This window comes from Lepus europaeus, chromosome 7 (assembly GCF_033115175.1).
Source record: "Lepus europaeus isolate LE1 chromosome 7, mLepTim1.pri, whole genome shotgun sequence".
Lineage (NCBI taxonomy): Eukaryota > Metazoa > Chordata > Mammalia > Lagomorpha > Leporidae > Lepus > Lepus europaeus.
This window is the reverse complement of record NC_084833.1, coordinates 8,534,621-8,551,566: the sequence shown is the minus strand read 5'-3', so window position 1 is coordinate 8,551,566 and position 16,946 is coordinate 8,534,621. Positions and strand designations below refer to the sequence as shown.

At 50.3% G+C, this 16,946-nt stretch overlaps 2 protein-coding genes across 2 annotated transcripts; one reads left to right on the top strand and one right to left on the bottom strand.

Annotated features, from left to right (window-relative positions):
- Positions 1-4,695: 4,695 nt before the first annotated feature.
- Positions 4,696-7,064, bottom strand: ZBTB3 (zinc finger and BTB domain containing 3). Its single transcript, XM_062197825.1, has 2 exons — positions 6,871-7,064; positions 4,696-6,592 (listed from the first exon to the last, which is right to left on the bottom strand). The coding sequence occupies exon 2, from the start codon at positions 6,539-6,541 to the stop codon at positions 4,937-4,939; it is 1,605 nt and encodes a 534-aa protein (XP_062053809.1). The 5' UTR covers positions 6,542-6,592; positions 6,871-7,064; the 3' UTR covers positions 4,696-4,936.
- A 5,652-nt stretch (positions 7,065-12,716) lies between these two features.
- Positions 12,717-16,312, top strand: POLR2G (RNA polymerase II subunit G). The gene is made up of 8 exons (XM_062197824.1): positions 12,717-12,825; positions 12,938-13,047; positions 13,856-14,015; positions 15,017-15,067; positions 15,427-15,492; positions 15,597-15,668; positions 15,848-15,881; positions 16,093-16,312. Exons 1-8 carry the CDS (start codon positions 12,814-12,816, stop codon positions 16,104-16,106), a joined length of 519 nt encoding a protein of 172 aa, XP_062053808.1. The 5' UTR covers positions 12,717-12,813; the 3' UTR covers positions 16,107-16,312.
- The last annotated feature ends 634 nt before the right edge of the window (positions 16,313-16,946 follow it).

Sequence of the window (16,946 nt, the reverse complement as noted above, 5' to 3'; positions counted from 1 at the left end):
CTTATTTAAATATCTATCTTTAAAGGGACCCTTTGGACGCCAGAACATTGAACACTAAAGGGGTATGATCTGCAAACTCCAGCCTACCAAACCATAAAACAAACAGCTCTATTTTTTCCCAACAAATAAACTGCAAAGACAAAGTACTAAAAGAAGCTTAAGAGACATGACATTGATCTAGTTTGGATTCTGGCTTGAAATAAAAACAACTAAAAGTATGAGATAATCAGGGAAACATGAATTATTATCAGTTAAGTGTGAAAATGGTATTTGGTCTTTTTTTTTTTTTTTTAAGAGTTATTTATTTCTTTGAAAGAGTTACAGAGAGAGAGGAGAGGCAGAGAGAGAGAGATCTTCCTTCTGTTGGTTCACTCCCCAAATGACTGCAACAGCCAGAGCTCCGCTGATCTGAAGCCAGGAGCCAGGAACTTCTTACAGGTCTCCCACACAGGTGCAGGGGCCCAAGGATTTGGGCCATCTTCTACTGCTTCCCAGGCTATAGCAGAGAGCTGGATCAGAAGTGGAGCAGCTGGGACTCAAACTGGCGCTCATATGGGATGCCGGTGCTTCAGGCCAGGGTGTTAACCCGCTGCGCCACAGCAACGGCCCCTTGGTCTTTATTTTTTAAAGAGTTCTTTTAGAGATACATACTCAGATTTCTTACTAGAGCAGACTTTGTATCACTTGCCAAGAAAAAGAAAGCATAAAAATATATTTTAAATACAAAAGTGTTAGTAGATGTCCAAATAGCAATTTTTGGAAACATTGACTTTGACGGATGTTGAAGTAAAAATCCAGTGCGAAGGCTGAAACCATTTAGTGAAGCCAAGTTTGGTCAGGTGTCTGATCAGTAGAGGTATTAGATACCAAGCAAAGGCATACACTCAGAAAATAGCCAATCAAGAAATGAGATCACAAACTAGAAATCTCAAATATATATCATATATTAAAAAAGAGAAAAGGGTTGTTCAAAAACTAAGCTTGTGGCTCACAAGCAAGCACGTTTTCAGGGTGAGACTCCGAACAGTTTGGGACTGGACCCATCCATAGACAGACAGGATTTTGGATTATTGTAAGGAAGCATTCCATCTGACAGCTACAAGAAGGACTATTCAACGGTAGGCTTCCTTTGGAGATGGTGAGTGCTCTTCGAAGCACAGGTTGGTAACGTCTAGCAAAAGAAGGATCCCCATGTTAGGAAATTAGATGGGCTCATCTCTAGGAGCCTGTGGTTCCGTGAATCCTTGGAGAACAGCAAGTGCTGTGGAAACAAGAGAACTCTGTTGATCACGCCTCTACAAACGTCCTCCTGTCCCACAGATAAGCAGCCCACACCGGCCTAAATTGGGTTTGATTACTGTTTGAAAGGCCTTAAAATTAAAGCCTGCCACTTACAATGAATGATGCGCTGTATCTTGGGAACCAAAAGCAAACGCTTGTTCTACAAGAGACTCTTGCCAGTAACAGAGCCTCTTCACTTCAGTATCACACATGACGTGATCACAGCATGGCTGCGACAGTGGTTACCATTGACTGTCCAGACACATTACATGCAGTATATATAAGCAGACATATTTATGCCCTGCTTTTAGGAACTGATCTTTCAAGGTAACTGATTTTCTTTCTCCAGCTGTTTTATTTTTTTTTTAATTTTATTTGAAAGGCAGTTACCGAGAGAGACAGAAACAGATAGAGAGACAGAAGATATTTTCGATCTACTGGCTCACTCCCCAAATTGCCACAACAGCCAAGTCTGGGCCAGACTGAAATTAGGAGCCAAGGGCTTCTTCTGGGGTACCCACATAGGTGCAGAGATCCAAGCAATTGCACCATCTTCTGCTACTTTCCCAGGGACATTAGCAGAGAGCTGGAACAAAAGTGGAGCAGGGTCCATTGCTGTGGCATAGCAGGTAAAGCTGCCACCTACAGCGCCAGCATCAAATATGGGTGCCAGTTGAGTCCCAGCTGCTCCACTTCCCTAGATCTGGCTCCCTGCTAATGTACCTGGGAAAGCAGCAGAAGATGGGCCAACTCCTTGGGCCCCTGCGACCACATAAGTGACCCAGAAGAAGCTCCTAGCTCCTGGCTTCTGACTGGCCCAGCTCTGGCTGTTGCAACCATTTGGGGAGTGAACCAGCAGATGGAAGATCTTCCTTTCTCTCTTTGTCTCTGCAATTCTGCCTTTCAAAAAAAAAAAAAAAAAAAAAATTGAAGCAGTCAGGACTGGAACCAGCACCCATATGGTGCTGCCATTACAGGCAGCAGGTTAACCTGCTACACCACAAAACTGGCCCCTGTGTCTTTTAAAATTGAGATATAATTCATAGGCCATAAAATCCACCCTTTTGAGGGCAGAGAGACAGAGAAAATCCTTCCATCTGCTGGTTCACCACCCCAAATGCCTGCAATAGCTAGGCTGGATCAGGCGAAAGCCAGGGGCTGGGAACTCTATCCAAGTCTCAAACATGGGTGTACTTGAGCCATTATCTGCTGCCTCCCAGGGTGCTCAAGGGCTGGGATCTGGAACCTGAAGTAGAGCCAGGGCTGGAATCTAGGCACTCTGAAAATGAGGTGCAGGTACCCCAGGTGGCATCATCCACTACACTCAATGTCCATCCCTTACTTAAAAAGATCATTTGAGAAGTAGACAGAGCTCCCACCACCAGTACCCTCCCCAAATGCCCACAATGGCTCTTAGCTGGCATCAACCCTAGAAGTCAAAAACTCAATCTAGGTTTTCCATGTGAGTGGCAGGAATCCAATCAACTTTGGGCAGTCACTGCTGCCTCCCAGGTCTGCGTTAGTAGAAAGCTGGGTCAGGAGTCAAGGCCAGGACTTACACCCAGGCACTCAGATGCAGGATGCACCTTAACCACTAGGCCAAAAGTGTGTGCCCCCTTACAGGCATTTTGATTTGCTACAATTTACTATACGGAAGGCCTTGGAAAAGGTGTTCCACTCAGCTAGAATAGCTATTTATTTGTATCTTGCCTTGTCTCAGGAAGGAATGAAGACAGTAATATATTTGCATAAATAAAATTAGAAGCTATTTAAAAGATAAAGTAGGTTATTCCAACACAAGGAATGTGTAAGGCATAGAATTCACTCTTTAAGCAACAGAAATGTTAAGCATCATATTTTGCTCCCCCTGATGCCACAGTTAAGGAGTTCTCTTTAGCCAGGTTTTTTTTGTTTTTGTTTTTTTGTTGTTGTTTGTTTTGTTTTGTTTTATTTAACAGGTAGAGTTAGACAGCAAGAGAGAGAGACAGAGAGACAGAGAGAAAGGTCTTCCTTACGTTGGTGCACCCACGGCCGGCACTGCGCCCATCCAAAGCCAGGAGCCAGGTGCCTCGTGCCTCCTCCGGGTTTCCCATGCGAGTGCAGGAGCACAAGCACTTGGGCCATCCTCCACTGCCTTCCCTGGCCACAGCAGAGAGCTGGACTGAAAGAGGAGCAACCGGGACAGAATCCGGTGCCCATATGGAAGGTGGAGGATTAACCAAGTGAGCCACGGCGCCGGTCCCATATTTGGCCAGTTCTTTGCTGTTAAGTTCCTTCTCCTTCCTGTATCTTAAAAACAGTGGCTCATTAGGAAGATCTCACAGGGCTGAATATGCCATGCAGACTCACAAAGAGAGAACAGAAATTCAGAAAGTGGACCTGTACTCATAGTTTAACCTTGGTACTGAGGGCCTCAGGTGCCAAGGAGAGGATTTGTATGGACCCAGCTAGTTCTCGGCTTCAGCTCTGCTCCTCTTCTCGGGCTAGGCAGACCCTTTTCTTAATTCCTAGAGCCCTTCTGTTGCTCGTCCCATAACACCCCAGCCCCCATTCAACTGCTATGCCCACTCGTTAACAACCACCTCTGTGACCTTAGGTAAGCAAGAGAACCTCTTCTAGGCTGTTGTCATCGCCCTTATAAAGTGGTAGAACTGGATGAACTCCAAGACCCTCCCAAGCAGAGTTTCTTGCATCAGCTTTCCCCAGTCCCCATTTCCACACCACCATAGGCCCTCACCTTCCCCAATAATCTACCACAATGTGGTCCAGTGCTTTGTGCCTTCCCAGTTTCTCTTCCGTTTCCAAAGACCTCAATTTACATTTATGACATGGAGGCCAAAATATCAAGTCATCAGTACCTGTTGAGACAATCACCCAAAGGCCTTTCTGTGTAGAAAGCAGAGGTAACAAGGGAACAAAGCCACTCAAAAGGGACAAAAGAAGAAAAACAATAGTTCTCCGTTAATTACCTTCATCAATGTCTTAACCAACACGCATGGTGTTTGGAGTCACAAGCCAGGTTCAAAATCCTGACTCGCCCCTTAACCAGCTCTGTGATTGTCACCAAGTTAACTTTGGATTTTTATTCTTAAAGTTGTCTAAAAAAAAAAAAATTCACACACAGTGTGTGTGTGAATGTTAATACCCAATAACCCATAAAGTTGTTGAGCATTAAATAAATATTTATATGAAGTACTTAAAACAGCCCAGAACACAGTTACAATAAAAAACCGTAATTGTGTAAGAGTCCCTAGTTTGCATATTTTCCTAAGTCTCCATTGCCTTCTGCCTATCTTTTTCCTCATGAGCAATCCGACCCCCACCCCTATGCCAAGTACAGATGGGGGATTCATAAAGAACTGGAGGAGGGTATGAGGCACGCGGGTTTGTGGAAGAAACCAGCCAACACCAGTTCACTGCTAGCTTTGTATTTCAAAACATAGAGTTGAGAAGCAATCACACCTCAAGGAATTCCCCGTGCACGTGGAGAGAGCGGAATGATACACTCTGCCCCATAATGTCCTGCGTAGCTGGCTGAGCAAAGAAAAGGTAGGAACTTTCAACCTGGCAGTACTGGCACGCCGTCACTCAGCCAGAGAGATGCCACGTAAGGGCAGCAAGTGCAGGCTGGCATCAGTTCACGCACCCCCAAACGTCAGTTTTTGGGGCCAAGTACAAACTCTTTGGGTGGCCCTCCACCACTGCTGCTCTGCCTGTCTGCTGTCGGGGAGCCCGGGAGGGGCTGGACGCCTAGAATGCAGCCAGCCTCCGGGTCCGGCTTACTGCGCTTGGCCAGGTCCTCATTGTGAGCCTTGCGGATGTGGCGGTAGAGGTCCCCTGACTGCGTGTAGCTGCGCAGGCAGTAGCGGCACTCGTAGGGTCGCTCTCGGGTGTGCACGGTGGCGTGTCGCCGCAGTGTGTAAGAGCACGAGAAGGTCTTCCCACACGTCTTGCAGGTGGGAACATCTTCAGTAAAAACGCCAAAGCTTCCTGGGGTTGCTTCGTACTCAGAAGGCGGGTAAAGTGGCTCGTGCAGGGCTGGGGGTGCAGGCAGGGGAGAGGTCACCAGTCCTCGATGATACTGCCCCGGGCCTGGCAGCAGATGGTACGGCAGATGAGGGTCAGGAGGCAGGAAGTGGTCACTCGGCCCCACCTCTGCCAGTCCTGCTGCCCCTGGCTCCTCAAAAGCCTCTGGCTGGGAGGGTTGTCCACCATAAACAGCTCCTCCAGGTGGAAACAGTCCTTCAGGATCCTGGGGCTGTCCATCCGAAACATCCGTCTCCTCATCGGAGATCACAATAGCTTCCACTTTCACCTGGACCAGCTCAGCTTCAGCTGGGGCTGGAGCCTGGGCCGGAATTGGGGCTGAGATCGGGCCTGGGGCTGGGGCCGGGGCCGGAGCCGGAGCCGGAGCCGGAGCCGGGGCCGGGGCCGGAGCTGGGGGATAGAAGCCTTGCAATGGTCCTCCAGTCTCCCTCGGTTCCACCACCCTCAGACTCTCAGGGCCCACGTCAAGAGGTGTCAGGGACTCCACGGAAACAGCTGGGAGACCAGAAGAGAAGTAGTTTGCAGGAATTGTCTCCGTTGAGCTACTGGGGCTGGCAAGAGAGAGATCAGCCACTGGTGCGGGAGGTGCCCGGAGATGTGGTGAGTCAACCTCCATGCCGGGCTGCGTGGTATCAGCCCCACCAAGCATCGGTGGCTCATCTGGAGGGCGGACGTTAGGCGAGGGGACGGCTGGGCCTTTCCATTCCTCTTTGCCCCAGTGGCCCGATGTCTCAGCAGATGCCAGGGAAGGCTGGGGGCCACGGGAAGTGCTGGACAAAAACTCCAAACTGGGGGGCTGTGAGTTGGTCTCCTCCTCCTTCTTGGTACTGTCTGCTTCCGTCAGGGCCCGGGCCTGCAGCCGCTGCTTGCACACCTTAACAATGTCATTCATATGCAAATAGCTGGCAGCAGCTAGCACGTCCTCCAGCGGGGTATCCCCCCTGAGGGCCAGCTGGCCAGCATACATAAAATCCAGAAGCAACCCGAAAGCAGGGGCTGTGACAATCTCGTTGTGAATACACACCAGATCCTTCTTGTCCAGTTCCCGCTCCTTGTAGAAAAGCTGGAAGAATGGGCTGCACGAGGCCAGCACAGCCCGATGGGCTAAGAACTGGGTGCTACCCACCATCACGGTGCAGTCACAAAGGAAACCCTGGGACTGCTGCTCCCGGAGGCTCTGCAGCAGCTGCTGACTGTGTTCTGGGAACTCCATAGCATCCCACGGAGGGAAGGAGGCCCAAGAAAGGTCCCCACCAGTTGCTCCCTGGGAAGAGAGGACAGTGGGTTAGGGCAGACAACTTCCCCAGCAGCCTGAACGTCAGCCCTTAGCTATCGCTTGCTACCCCAAGGCCTCTGGCAACACAATCCCGACCCCAAGACACTCGCTTAAGTTACTACCCCGCTTTCTCCTAGGTCACACCCAAAGATCTCCCATTAGCTCCGCCCCCTCGGCCTAACCTTAACAAGCCCCGCCCCCGTTCACCGTAGCCCTGCCCCCGGAAGTCCCGCCCCCTAACCAGCCTCCGCTTCCTCGATGCCCACCCGGTAGCTTCCAGCGGTTCCTCCAACTAGCAGTCTCTTTTGCTCCCAGGCCTTCCCGGGCGATGCCTCTACGCCCCACTTCTGGAAGTCCCTGAGCTTCTCCTTCTCGCATTCCAGGGGCTAAAGACTGCCAGGGTGGGAACTAGCAGAGAAAGCTGATCCCTCACCCACCACCCAGCAGCCACCAGGCGAGCTCCGCCCCTTCCCACCTCCTCAATTCTAATTGGTTCAAGATCGCCCTCCCCCGTCACGGATTGGCCCACAGTCCTCTAGTCCTCCCACCACGGCCGACGTCTCCAAATGGATACTCACGGCCATCGCTCAGGCAATTCGGCACCGCATTGGTTGCCTTTCCTGTCCTGAACATTTTCCTCTTTCTCCCGCCTTCTTTGCCTCAGAGCCCTCTGGATTGGTTGAACTTCCCCATCTACCTGTGGCCTCAGGTGGGCGGGGACCCGGCTGTAGGGAGCTGAACACCGGAGGCTCCAGGTGGAGCGGGAGGTCAGCAACTCCGCAGAGTGCCAGAGCGACCCGAGCGTCGTCCCTGCCGCAAGGTGACCTAGAAAGGGAGAAGCAAAAGACTGCTGGGTTGTTGCATCTGCTCGTCAGCTAAAATAGAATATTACAAAAACCAGTGACAGCCACACATGAATGTTACTGAAAATGAGCATCAGGGTAACCGATGGGTTACCAGGGTGTGGCGCCCAGCAGCCAGTTACACAGCTTTTTATAGTATTCTGTCCACTAGGGCTCACAATTTTGAACCCCTGGTATGCGGTGAGCAGTAACAAACCCAGAATATGGTGTGAGATAACAGTTAACAATAACAAACCCAGGAACAATAACAAACCCAAGATATGGTGGTAAGATAACAGCACAGGGCGCCTGTCAGCTTAGGCAGAACACTGTCCTAACTGTGGGCAGTAGCCACGATGCTCCGAACTGCGGTTGTCTCTTGAGGGTTCCTCCCAGCGAATTCTGTGGTGCTTTTGTTGCCCCCTCTTCCAACCAGACGGTTCCGGGGCCCTTGACTCAGCACGAGGTGTGTCAGAAGACTGACTGACAGCTGCTAGGGTGCTGTCGTGGTGTCCCTAGCCTGCACTCCATGGTCAACTCGCAAAGAAGCGTTGCAGTGGCCTTTTCTGTGTCCACAGCATACTGAGCAGGTGCTGTTAGGAAGGGTGGGGGTAGGGTCAGGGCCCTAGAACATCTCATAACAGGAAATAACGTAATTCTGAAGATTTTTATTTATTTATTTATTGGAGAGGTAGAGTTACAGACAGAGAGGGAGAGACAGAAAAATATTCCATCTGCTGCTTCACTCCCCCAATGGCTGCAATGGCCAGAGATGGGCCAATCTGAAGCCAGGAGCCAAGAGCTTCTTCTGGTTCTCCCACTTGGCTGCAGGGGTCCAAGCATGTGGGCCATCTTCCACTGCTTTCTCAGGCCATAGCAGAGAGGTGAATCAGAAGAGGAGCAGCTAGAACTCAAACCACCGCCCATATGGGATGCAGCACCACAGGCAGAAGCTTAGCCTACTATGCCACAGCGCCAGTCCCTGAATAAATCTTTAAGAGTCCTGGACACTCAGAGGAAAGGGCTATACCGTTGGGAGTTGGTGATTTCTGCCTCTTATCTGTTGCCAGCAGTATGGCCCACAGGTTATCCAGAACAATAGCTCAGTGCCCTGTACCAACCCCTTCACTCCCCACACCCCCCATCTCCACTTAGTTCTGCAGGTGAGCTTTCCAATCAGACCTGAGTTTGGCAGAATTCATTTACCCAACATCCTTGTACTGGAAACATGCAAATGGTGCTGGCTTTGGGGGCTGTTGTGGCACAGTTGGTTAAGCTGCCACCTGCAATGCCAGCATCCTATAGAAGCACTGATTCGAGAGACCTGGCTAGAGGGACTCGCAGAGGGACTATGGTAATAGTCTTAGAATCTTATGTATTTGAAAGACAGAGTGACAGAGAAGGAGAGACAGAGAGATCTTCCATCTGCTGATTCACTCCCCAGATGGCCACACAATGGCCAGGGCTATGCCTTACCAAAGCCAAGAACCTGGAACTCCATCTGGGTCTCACACATAGGTACAGGGGCCCAGGTACTTGGGCCATCTTCTGCTTTCCCAGGCACATTATCTGGGAGCTGGATTGGAAGAAGATCAGCCAGGATTTGAATTGGCGCTCCAATACCAGATGTCAGTGTCACAGGTGGAGGCTTGGCCTGCTATACCACAACACCAGCTCCAAAACTCTTTTTTTTTTTTTTTTCAGATTTATTTGAGGGGTTGGCACTCTGGCATAGTGGGTAAATTTGCCACCTGCAGTGCTGGCATCCCATATGGGTGCCAGTTTGAATCCCGGCTACTCCTCTTCCGATCCAGGTCTCTGCTGTGGCCTGGAAGGCAATAGTAGATGGACAAGTCCTTGGGTCCCTGCACTTGTGGGAAGATTTGGAAGAAGCTACTGGCTCCTGGCTTTGGGTCAGCTCAGCTCTGGCCATTGTGGCCATCTGGGGAGTGAACCAGCAGATGGAAGACCTCTCTGTCTCTCTCTGCCTCTGCTTCTCTCTAGATCTGCCTTTCAAATAAATAGATATATTTTAAAAAAATATTTGACAGTCAGAGTTACAGAGAGAGACAGATAAGAGATCTTCTATCATCTGGTTCACTCCCTAGATGGCCACAAGGGCCAGGGCTGGGCTCCAAAGCCAGGAGCCAGGAGCCAGGAGCTTCCTCCACATCTCCCATGTGGATGGCAGGGGCCAAAACACTTGGGCCATCTTCCACTGCTTTTCCCAGGCTATTAGCAGGGATCTGGATTGGAAGTGGAGTAGCCAGGACAAAAACCAGTGCCCACACAGAATGCCAGAATCACAGGGGACAGCTTTACTTACTATGTCACAGCATTCTCCAAAAATCATAACTCTTAAGACTTAGTTTTCTGGGGCTGGTGTTGTGATGCAGCGGTTAAAACCACTGCCTGCTGTGCTGGCATCCCATATGGGTGTCAGTTTGGTACCAGCTACACCATTTCTGATCCAGCTCCCTGCTAATGTACCTGAGAAAGCAGTGGAGGATGGCCCAAGTGCTTGGGCTCCTGCACCCACATGGGAGACCCAGAAGAAGCTCTAAGCTCCTGGTCTCAGCCTAGCTCAGCCTCAGCTGTTGTGGCCATTTGGGGAGTGAACCAGTGGATGAAAGATCTCTCTCTCTCTCTCTCTCTCTCTCTCTGCTTCTGCCTCTCCTTCTCTGTAACTCTGACTTTAAAATAAATAAATAAATCTTTACTCTCCCCCCAAAAAGATTCCATTTTCTAAACATTCAAAAGCCAAAGATGCTGAATATTATACAAGATAATCTAGACAAAACATTAAATTTCTTTTTGTTGTTTGATTGCCTAAGGTAAAGAAAACCTCTTGTAGTGTGTCTCTTCTGATAGGATGCTCATCCAGATAACTTGTAAGTTCAACCTGATGGAAAAGTACTCAAACTTAATCAGATATTGGAAAAATAGGTATACAAGTTTTTCTTAGGTAGGAAGATAGAAATTAGTTTACGTGTGTGAAAAGAACCTAAGTAAAACAAAGCACCTGTAAGCACTCCATGGAAACAGCCCAGTATTTTAAATCACAAAGTCCTGACCATACCGCAATAACTTTAAAGGTTGTCCCAGGCTTCCACCCAAGGAAGGCACCCAGGAGCATCCTCTCTGCCTGGCTCAAAGTGGACTACCCAGTCTAGTGACATTGGGTACTAAAACCTTAGGATAAATGTCATCTACTTCACATGCAGCAAACCTTTTGTCCAGAAGGGGGAAGGCGAAAAGGTGGGAAAAACAGGACCCTATTCCCTTATAAGCTCCAATCTAAATGCAAAATGTGTTTGAAGCTCTCAGTTCTTTGCTGAGAGGCCCACCGGCCTGTTGGATGTATTCTTATTTTATTTTATTTATTTATTTTTGACAGGCAGAGTGGATAGGGAGAGACAGAGAGACAGAGAGAAAGGTCTTCCTTTTTGCCGTTGGTTAACCCTCCAATGGCTGCTGCGGCCGGCGCATCTCGCTGATCCGAAGCCAGGAGCCAGGTGCTTCTTCTGGTCTCCCATGGGGTGCAGAGCCCAAGCACTTGGGCCATCCTCCACTGCCTTCCCAGGCCATAGCAGAGAGCTGGCCTGGAAGAGGGGCAACCGGGACAGAATCCGGTGCCCCGACCGGGACTAGAACCTGGTGTGCTAGCGCCGCTAGGTGGAGGGTTAGCCTGTTGAGCCACGGCGCTGGCCCATAGATGTATTCTATCTATTAAATTCATGTAGCCTTGCTTACCCTAGTCTGAATGGCTGGGCATCCTCTCTCAGATCTGTCTAGAGAGGTGCCCATCTGTTCTAATGGATACACTACCTCATCAAACCTTGTTGTCTTGCTTATCACTAATCTCTGTCTCTCGCTTGAATTTTTTTTATGGGAGGACAAGGACCTCTATACCAGCCATCTCCACTTATAAAATTATGTCAGTGACTGAAAACATCTTTAGTATGTTCCTATCAAAAATTTTCTTTAAAGATTTATTTATTTGAAAGGCAGAGTTACAGAGAGAGAGAGAGAGAGAGAGATACCATCAGCTGGTTCACTCCCCAAATGGCCACAATGACCAGGCTAGCTCAGGCTAAAGTAAGGAGCCAGGAGTTTCCTCTGGGTCTCCCGCAGGCCCCTGGTTCAGGGGCCCAAGGACTTGCTGCCTTCTCAGGTACATTAGCAGGGAGCTGGATAGGAAGTAGAGCTGGGGCCAGCGCTCCAGCGGTTGCCGCCATTTTGGGACTGAACCAGCAGATGGAAGACCTTTCTTGCTGTCTCTCCTTCTCATTGTCTGTAACTCTACCTCTCAAAAAAAAAAAAAAAAATCTTAAAAAAAAAAGTGGAGCTGCCAGGACTTGAATTGGCATCCATATTGGATGCCAGCGCTGCAGGTCATGACTTTATCCCACTGCACCACAACGCCAACCTCCACCAATTTTTTTTAAAAATATTTGTAAGTCAGAGTTACAGTGAGAGAGAAAGGAACAAGTCTTCTATCCACTGGTTCACTCCCCAAAGGGTACAATGATGAGGGCTGGGCCAGGCCAAAGCTGGGAGGCAGGAGCTTCTTCCAGGTCTCCTCTGTGGGTACAGGGGCCCAAGCACTTGGGTCATTTTCCACCGCTTCTCTCAGGCTTTTAGAAAGGAGTTGGATCAGAAGTGGAGCAGGGGCTGGCGTTGTGGCATAGCAGGTAAAGCCGCTGCTTCTAGTGCCGGCATCCCATACGCGTGCCAGTTCGAGTCCCTGCTTCTCCATTCCGATCCAGCTCTCTGCTATGACCTGGGAAAGCAGTGGAAGATGGCCCGAGTCCTTGGGCCCTGCACCCACGTGGGAGTCCCTGAGTAGGCTCCTGGCTTCCGATTGAGCCAGCTCCGGCCTTCGCGGCCATTTGGGGAGTGAACCAGAGGATGGAAGACCTCTCTCTCTCTACTTCTCTAACTCTGCCTCCCAAATAGATAAAACCTTGGAAAAAAAAAAAAAAGGCTAATATCCACCTAGCTACTTTAACACCACGTCGACTATGGGAGAGCAGTCTGTACAATACTTGGGAATGAATCCGCTGTTAAAACAATTACGTCATCTTTCCCCAGGAATTAATTCAGTTTAAAATAATCAGTTCACATGTACCATAAGCTACTTGGCGGAGCGGGCAAGGTTTGAGCGCCAGCGGAGGAACCGAGGGGCGGAGCTTCAGCAAACCTCCACAGGGAGGCCCAATCGTATCCGTCGACTGGAAGGAGTCCCGCCCACTTCCGGCGGACCCGGAAGCGAGGGGCGGCTCCGCTGCGTGCGCTTCCGGTGAAGCCAGTGGGTCGGTGTTTGTGGCGCTGCTGGCGGCTTGTCTTGGAGTCTCGTGGGGGAAGATGTTCTACCACGTGAGCAGGGCGCGGGGTGATGGCGAGGGCTGGGTCGAGAGGAGGAACGGGGCGCCGGTGCGAGGGGCTGCTGCTTGGCCCGTCCTCCATCTGCGTTCCGCTGTCCCCGCAGATCTCCCTGGAGCACGAGATCCTGCTGCACCCGCGCTACTTTGGCCCTAACTTGCTCAACACGGTGAAGCAGAAGCTCTTCACCGAGGTGGAGGGGACTTGCACTGGCAAGTGAGTACTGTGGCCGTGCGTGTGGTCTCGGCGGCGCGCACACGGGGCCCTGTACCTGCAGCCGCCCCCCTCCCAACGTAGGCTGCGGCACCTGGCCCCCCACGCTGGGGAGCCCTCTCACCCTCGCAGGCGACCCTGGTAGCGAGTTGCCTCTTACCCTGGCTTCCCGCGGCGCCCTCTGTAAAGCCGAGTAACTTCCTTCAGCCTGGATTTCTCATTCATTTACTGCGCGCTCCTGCTGTGAGCCGCGCCCCGTGTTGGGCCCTCGGAACATGCAGAGAACACGATGGAATGAGGCCAGCACGCGTGGGGCTCACAGCTTAATCCTTGTCCCTCGGTTTCTGCTGAGCCCAGGGCTTTGCCATGGCACAGCGTGTTTCCTGAGTGAATGACCAGAAAATGTGGGTCGACGGGGTGAGGAAGGGAGGAGGCCTGGGCTCGACTGTCTTTGGGTTCTTCACAGAGCGGTAGGAGTGAACTGGCACTCAGCTCAGGGCGGGGCAGCACTTGAGCCTACAGCAAAGCCCAGGCCTGGGAATCTGCATTCTCACACGCTCCTCCCAGATGATTCTAAGGCAGCTCAAAGATTGAGGTCTGCAGCCACTTCGGATGTTTGTTGTGAAAACAGGAGAGCAGCACGTGGCCTTTACAGATCCTGATCTGTGGCCTCTCTCGGTTATGAAGAGCTCTGGGGCAGAGCTGCTGTCTACTTGCCCTCCTAATCCCTTCCCAGGCTGGAGGACTCTGTTGCAGATGGCCTTAGAGGCCCTTGCACATATAGAACCTTTCTCTCTCATCCTCCTCACAGGTATGGCTTCGTCATCGCTGTCACCACCATAGACAACATCGGCGCAGGCGTGATTCAGCCAGGCCGAGGCTTTGTGCTTTATCCTGTTAAGTACAAGGCCATTGTTTTCCGGCCCTTTAAAGGTGAGGTCGTGGATGCAGTTGTCACTCAGGTCAACAAGGTGAGTCCTCACATAGAGGAGGCAACGGGATGGTCCCTGGGAGGAGCTGGTTTGGGTCCCTGCTCCGCTTGCTAGCTCTGTGCCTTTGGCTAAGTCACTTCTTTGTACTCGAGTTTCCTCACTTGCCAAATGGTTCTAGGAATCTTGGTCCTGCCTTTCTCAGGAGGCATGTGAGTCAGTATTAATAGTCATAATGGTAGAGTCCTGGGGCCAGCGCTGTGGCCCAGCGGGTTAAATCCACGATGTACAGCACCGACATTCCATATGGGTGCAGGTTCAAGTCCCGGCTGCTCCACTTCCCATCTAGCTCCCTACTAATGCTCCTGGGAAAGTGGTGGAGGATGGTCCAAGTTCTTGGGTCTCTGCACCCCTGTAGGAGACTCGGAGGAAGTTCTTGGCTCCTGGCTTTTGCCTGACCCAGCCCTAATCATTGCAGCCATTTGGAGAGTGAACCTGCAGATGAAAGATCTCTCTCTCTCTCTGAAGTCCTAGGTTTAGGCTCTTTACTACTGCACTGTTTTACTTAACTTAAAATGAAAGATTGGTGCTGGCATTGTGGTGCAGTGGGTTAGGCTTACTTACATTCCAGTATTGTTGCATATCAGTGTGCCGGTTGGCATCCAGGTGCTGTTTCCTGTGCTTCTTCCTGCTAATGTGCCTGAGAAAGCAGTGGAAGATGACCCACGTGCTTGGGCCCTTGCCACCCACGTGGGAGACCTGGCTGGTATTCTGGGGTCCTGGGTACAGTCCCAGCCACTGAGGCCATTTAGGGACTGAACCGTTGGACAAAAGATCTGATTCTCTGTTTTTTCTGTCACTCTGCGTTTCAGATACATAAAATAGCTAAATACATAATGAAATATTAATAAAAAAGAGAAGTGCAAACAAATGCTACAATTCATACCGGTCAGAGAACATGAGTAAAATTGTAGGAATCAATAAAAATGGGAACAAAAGACTTGGAGGGGAAGAAAAAGCGAAATAATTCATTTTCCTTCTAGGTTGGACTCTTCACAGAAATTGGGCCAATGTCTTGCTTCATCTCTCGACACGTAAGTTTGGGACACTGGGTAGGGGCTAGAAAGAGGCGCCCGTTTGTGGCCATCTATTGAAGCATCTGTTGAAAGTGCTGACCCTCCTGGGTTCTATACTCATCTCTGGCTGCTGACTCCAGCCTCCTGCTAATGTGTACCCTACGAAGGCAGTTGGTGATGGCTCAAGTGATTGGGTCCCTACTGCCCTGGTGGGAGACCTGGACTGAGTTCCCAGCTCCTGGCTTTGGCCCCAGGCTTGGGCCATTGTGGGCATTTGGAGAGTAAATCAGTGGACGGGCGTTCTCTGCCTCCCAAGGAAGTGTATAGATAAGGAAATGAAAATTAAAGTGTTGACCTACTTTCACTTTTCCTTTCAGTCTATCCCATCAGAGATGGAGTTTGATCCCAATTCCAACCCACCATGCTACAAGACAATGGATGAGGTGAGTGGGGAGGAAGACGTCAGGCAGAAGGAGGAAAGATTAGGCGCTGGGAGGGAGAGTTGGCCTGGACGTGTCTTGAGGATCCTGTTCTCTCCTCTGCCCAGGACATTGTGATTCAGCAGGATGATGAGATCCGCCTGAAGATTGTGGGGACCCGTGTGGACAAGAATGACATTGTGAGTCTTGCCCATTCCAGGCAGGGCTGAGGTCCAGGATTTCGTTCCACCCACAATTGCTGAGGCGTCTGTGCTTTTCTTCCAGGAAGAGGGTTGGATGGCAGAAGGCGGGGAGGAGGGGGCGTGGGGGTGATTCTGTCCTCGCCTTGGCTTCATTTCCTTTTCATTCCCTCCTGCAGTTTGCTATTGGCTCCCTGATGGACGATTACCTGGGTAAGTGCCTGAGTTGTGCGTGCCAGGGCTGATGTCTGCAGAGGAAGAGAGAATGTGGGGTGAGGAGTAGATAAAGGAGTTTTTGCCTGAGTCAGCAACATAAGAAACGATGGTGCTTGTGAGATCCAGGGCATGGGCCCTTGGGATGGGAAGCACATGGTGGCTGCCCCCAAGCTGTGGGTCTAACTGGAAGTTTATCCTGTCTTTACAGGGCTAGTGAGCTGAGCATAAGAGCCTCGCACCTTATTTGGTCGTCATCTTAAGAGTATGCCTGTCACAAGTCCCATTTTGCACAGAGGCCCAGTCCGGTCGCTGTTGGGGAGGCAAGGAAGGTTCCTTGTCCTCAGAAGACATCTGGTGCTTCTGGCTGAGCTGCTGCTTCCAGACTTTTGACTGTGTTGTCAGCATAAAAGTTGTTGGTTCTCTTGAAAGTGTCTTTTTTAAATATTTATTTGCATTTTATTTGAAAAAGAGACTCCACTCAGATAGGAGACCCAGATGGAATTTCTAGTTCCTTGGCCTTTGCCTGGCCTAGCCTTGGCTGTTGGAGCTATTTGGGGAGTGAACCCTGTGGATGGAAGATCTTTCTGTTTCTGTCTTCTCCCTCCCTCTCTCACTCTGCTTTTCAAATAAACATATCTTTAAAAAAAATAAATAAATAAAGGCAGTTGTTTACTAGCTCCTCTTTGCCTTGGCCTGATACCGCCACGAGCCTGAACCACCCGGCGGATCTGGTTAGTCCTTTGCCAAAGTCTTGAGGCCACACTGAACTCAGGGTTGGGTCTTTGGCTTCTAACAAATATCATCATTTGAACCATTCTGAGTTCTAATCTAGTTCCAGTGTTCACCCTTCCTCTGCCCTTAAAAAATATGGGAAAGAAGGGAGAGGGGAGGGGAGATAGGGAGGGATGGATGAACAAGAGGATGGTAATGATGGTGGTGGGATTCTGGCACGACTCTAACGTGGGAAACATCAGGGGCCTTCATTTGCCAGTTGTGCGCTGGACTGATCATGTGAAAGGGCTCACAGTCTAATTGGGAAACAACAAAAATACATGGTGTACT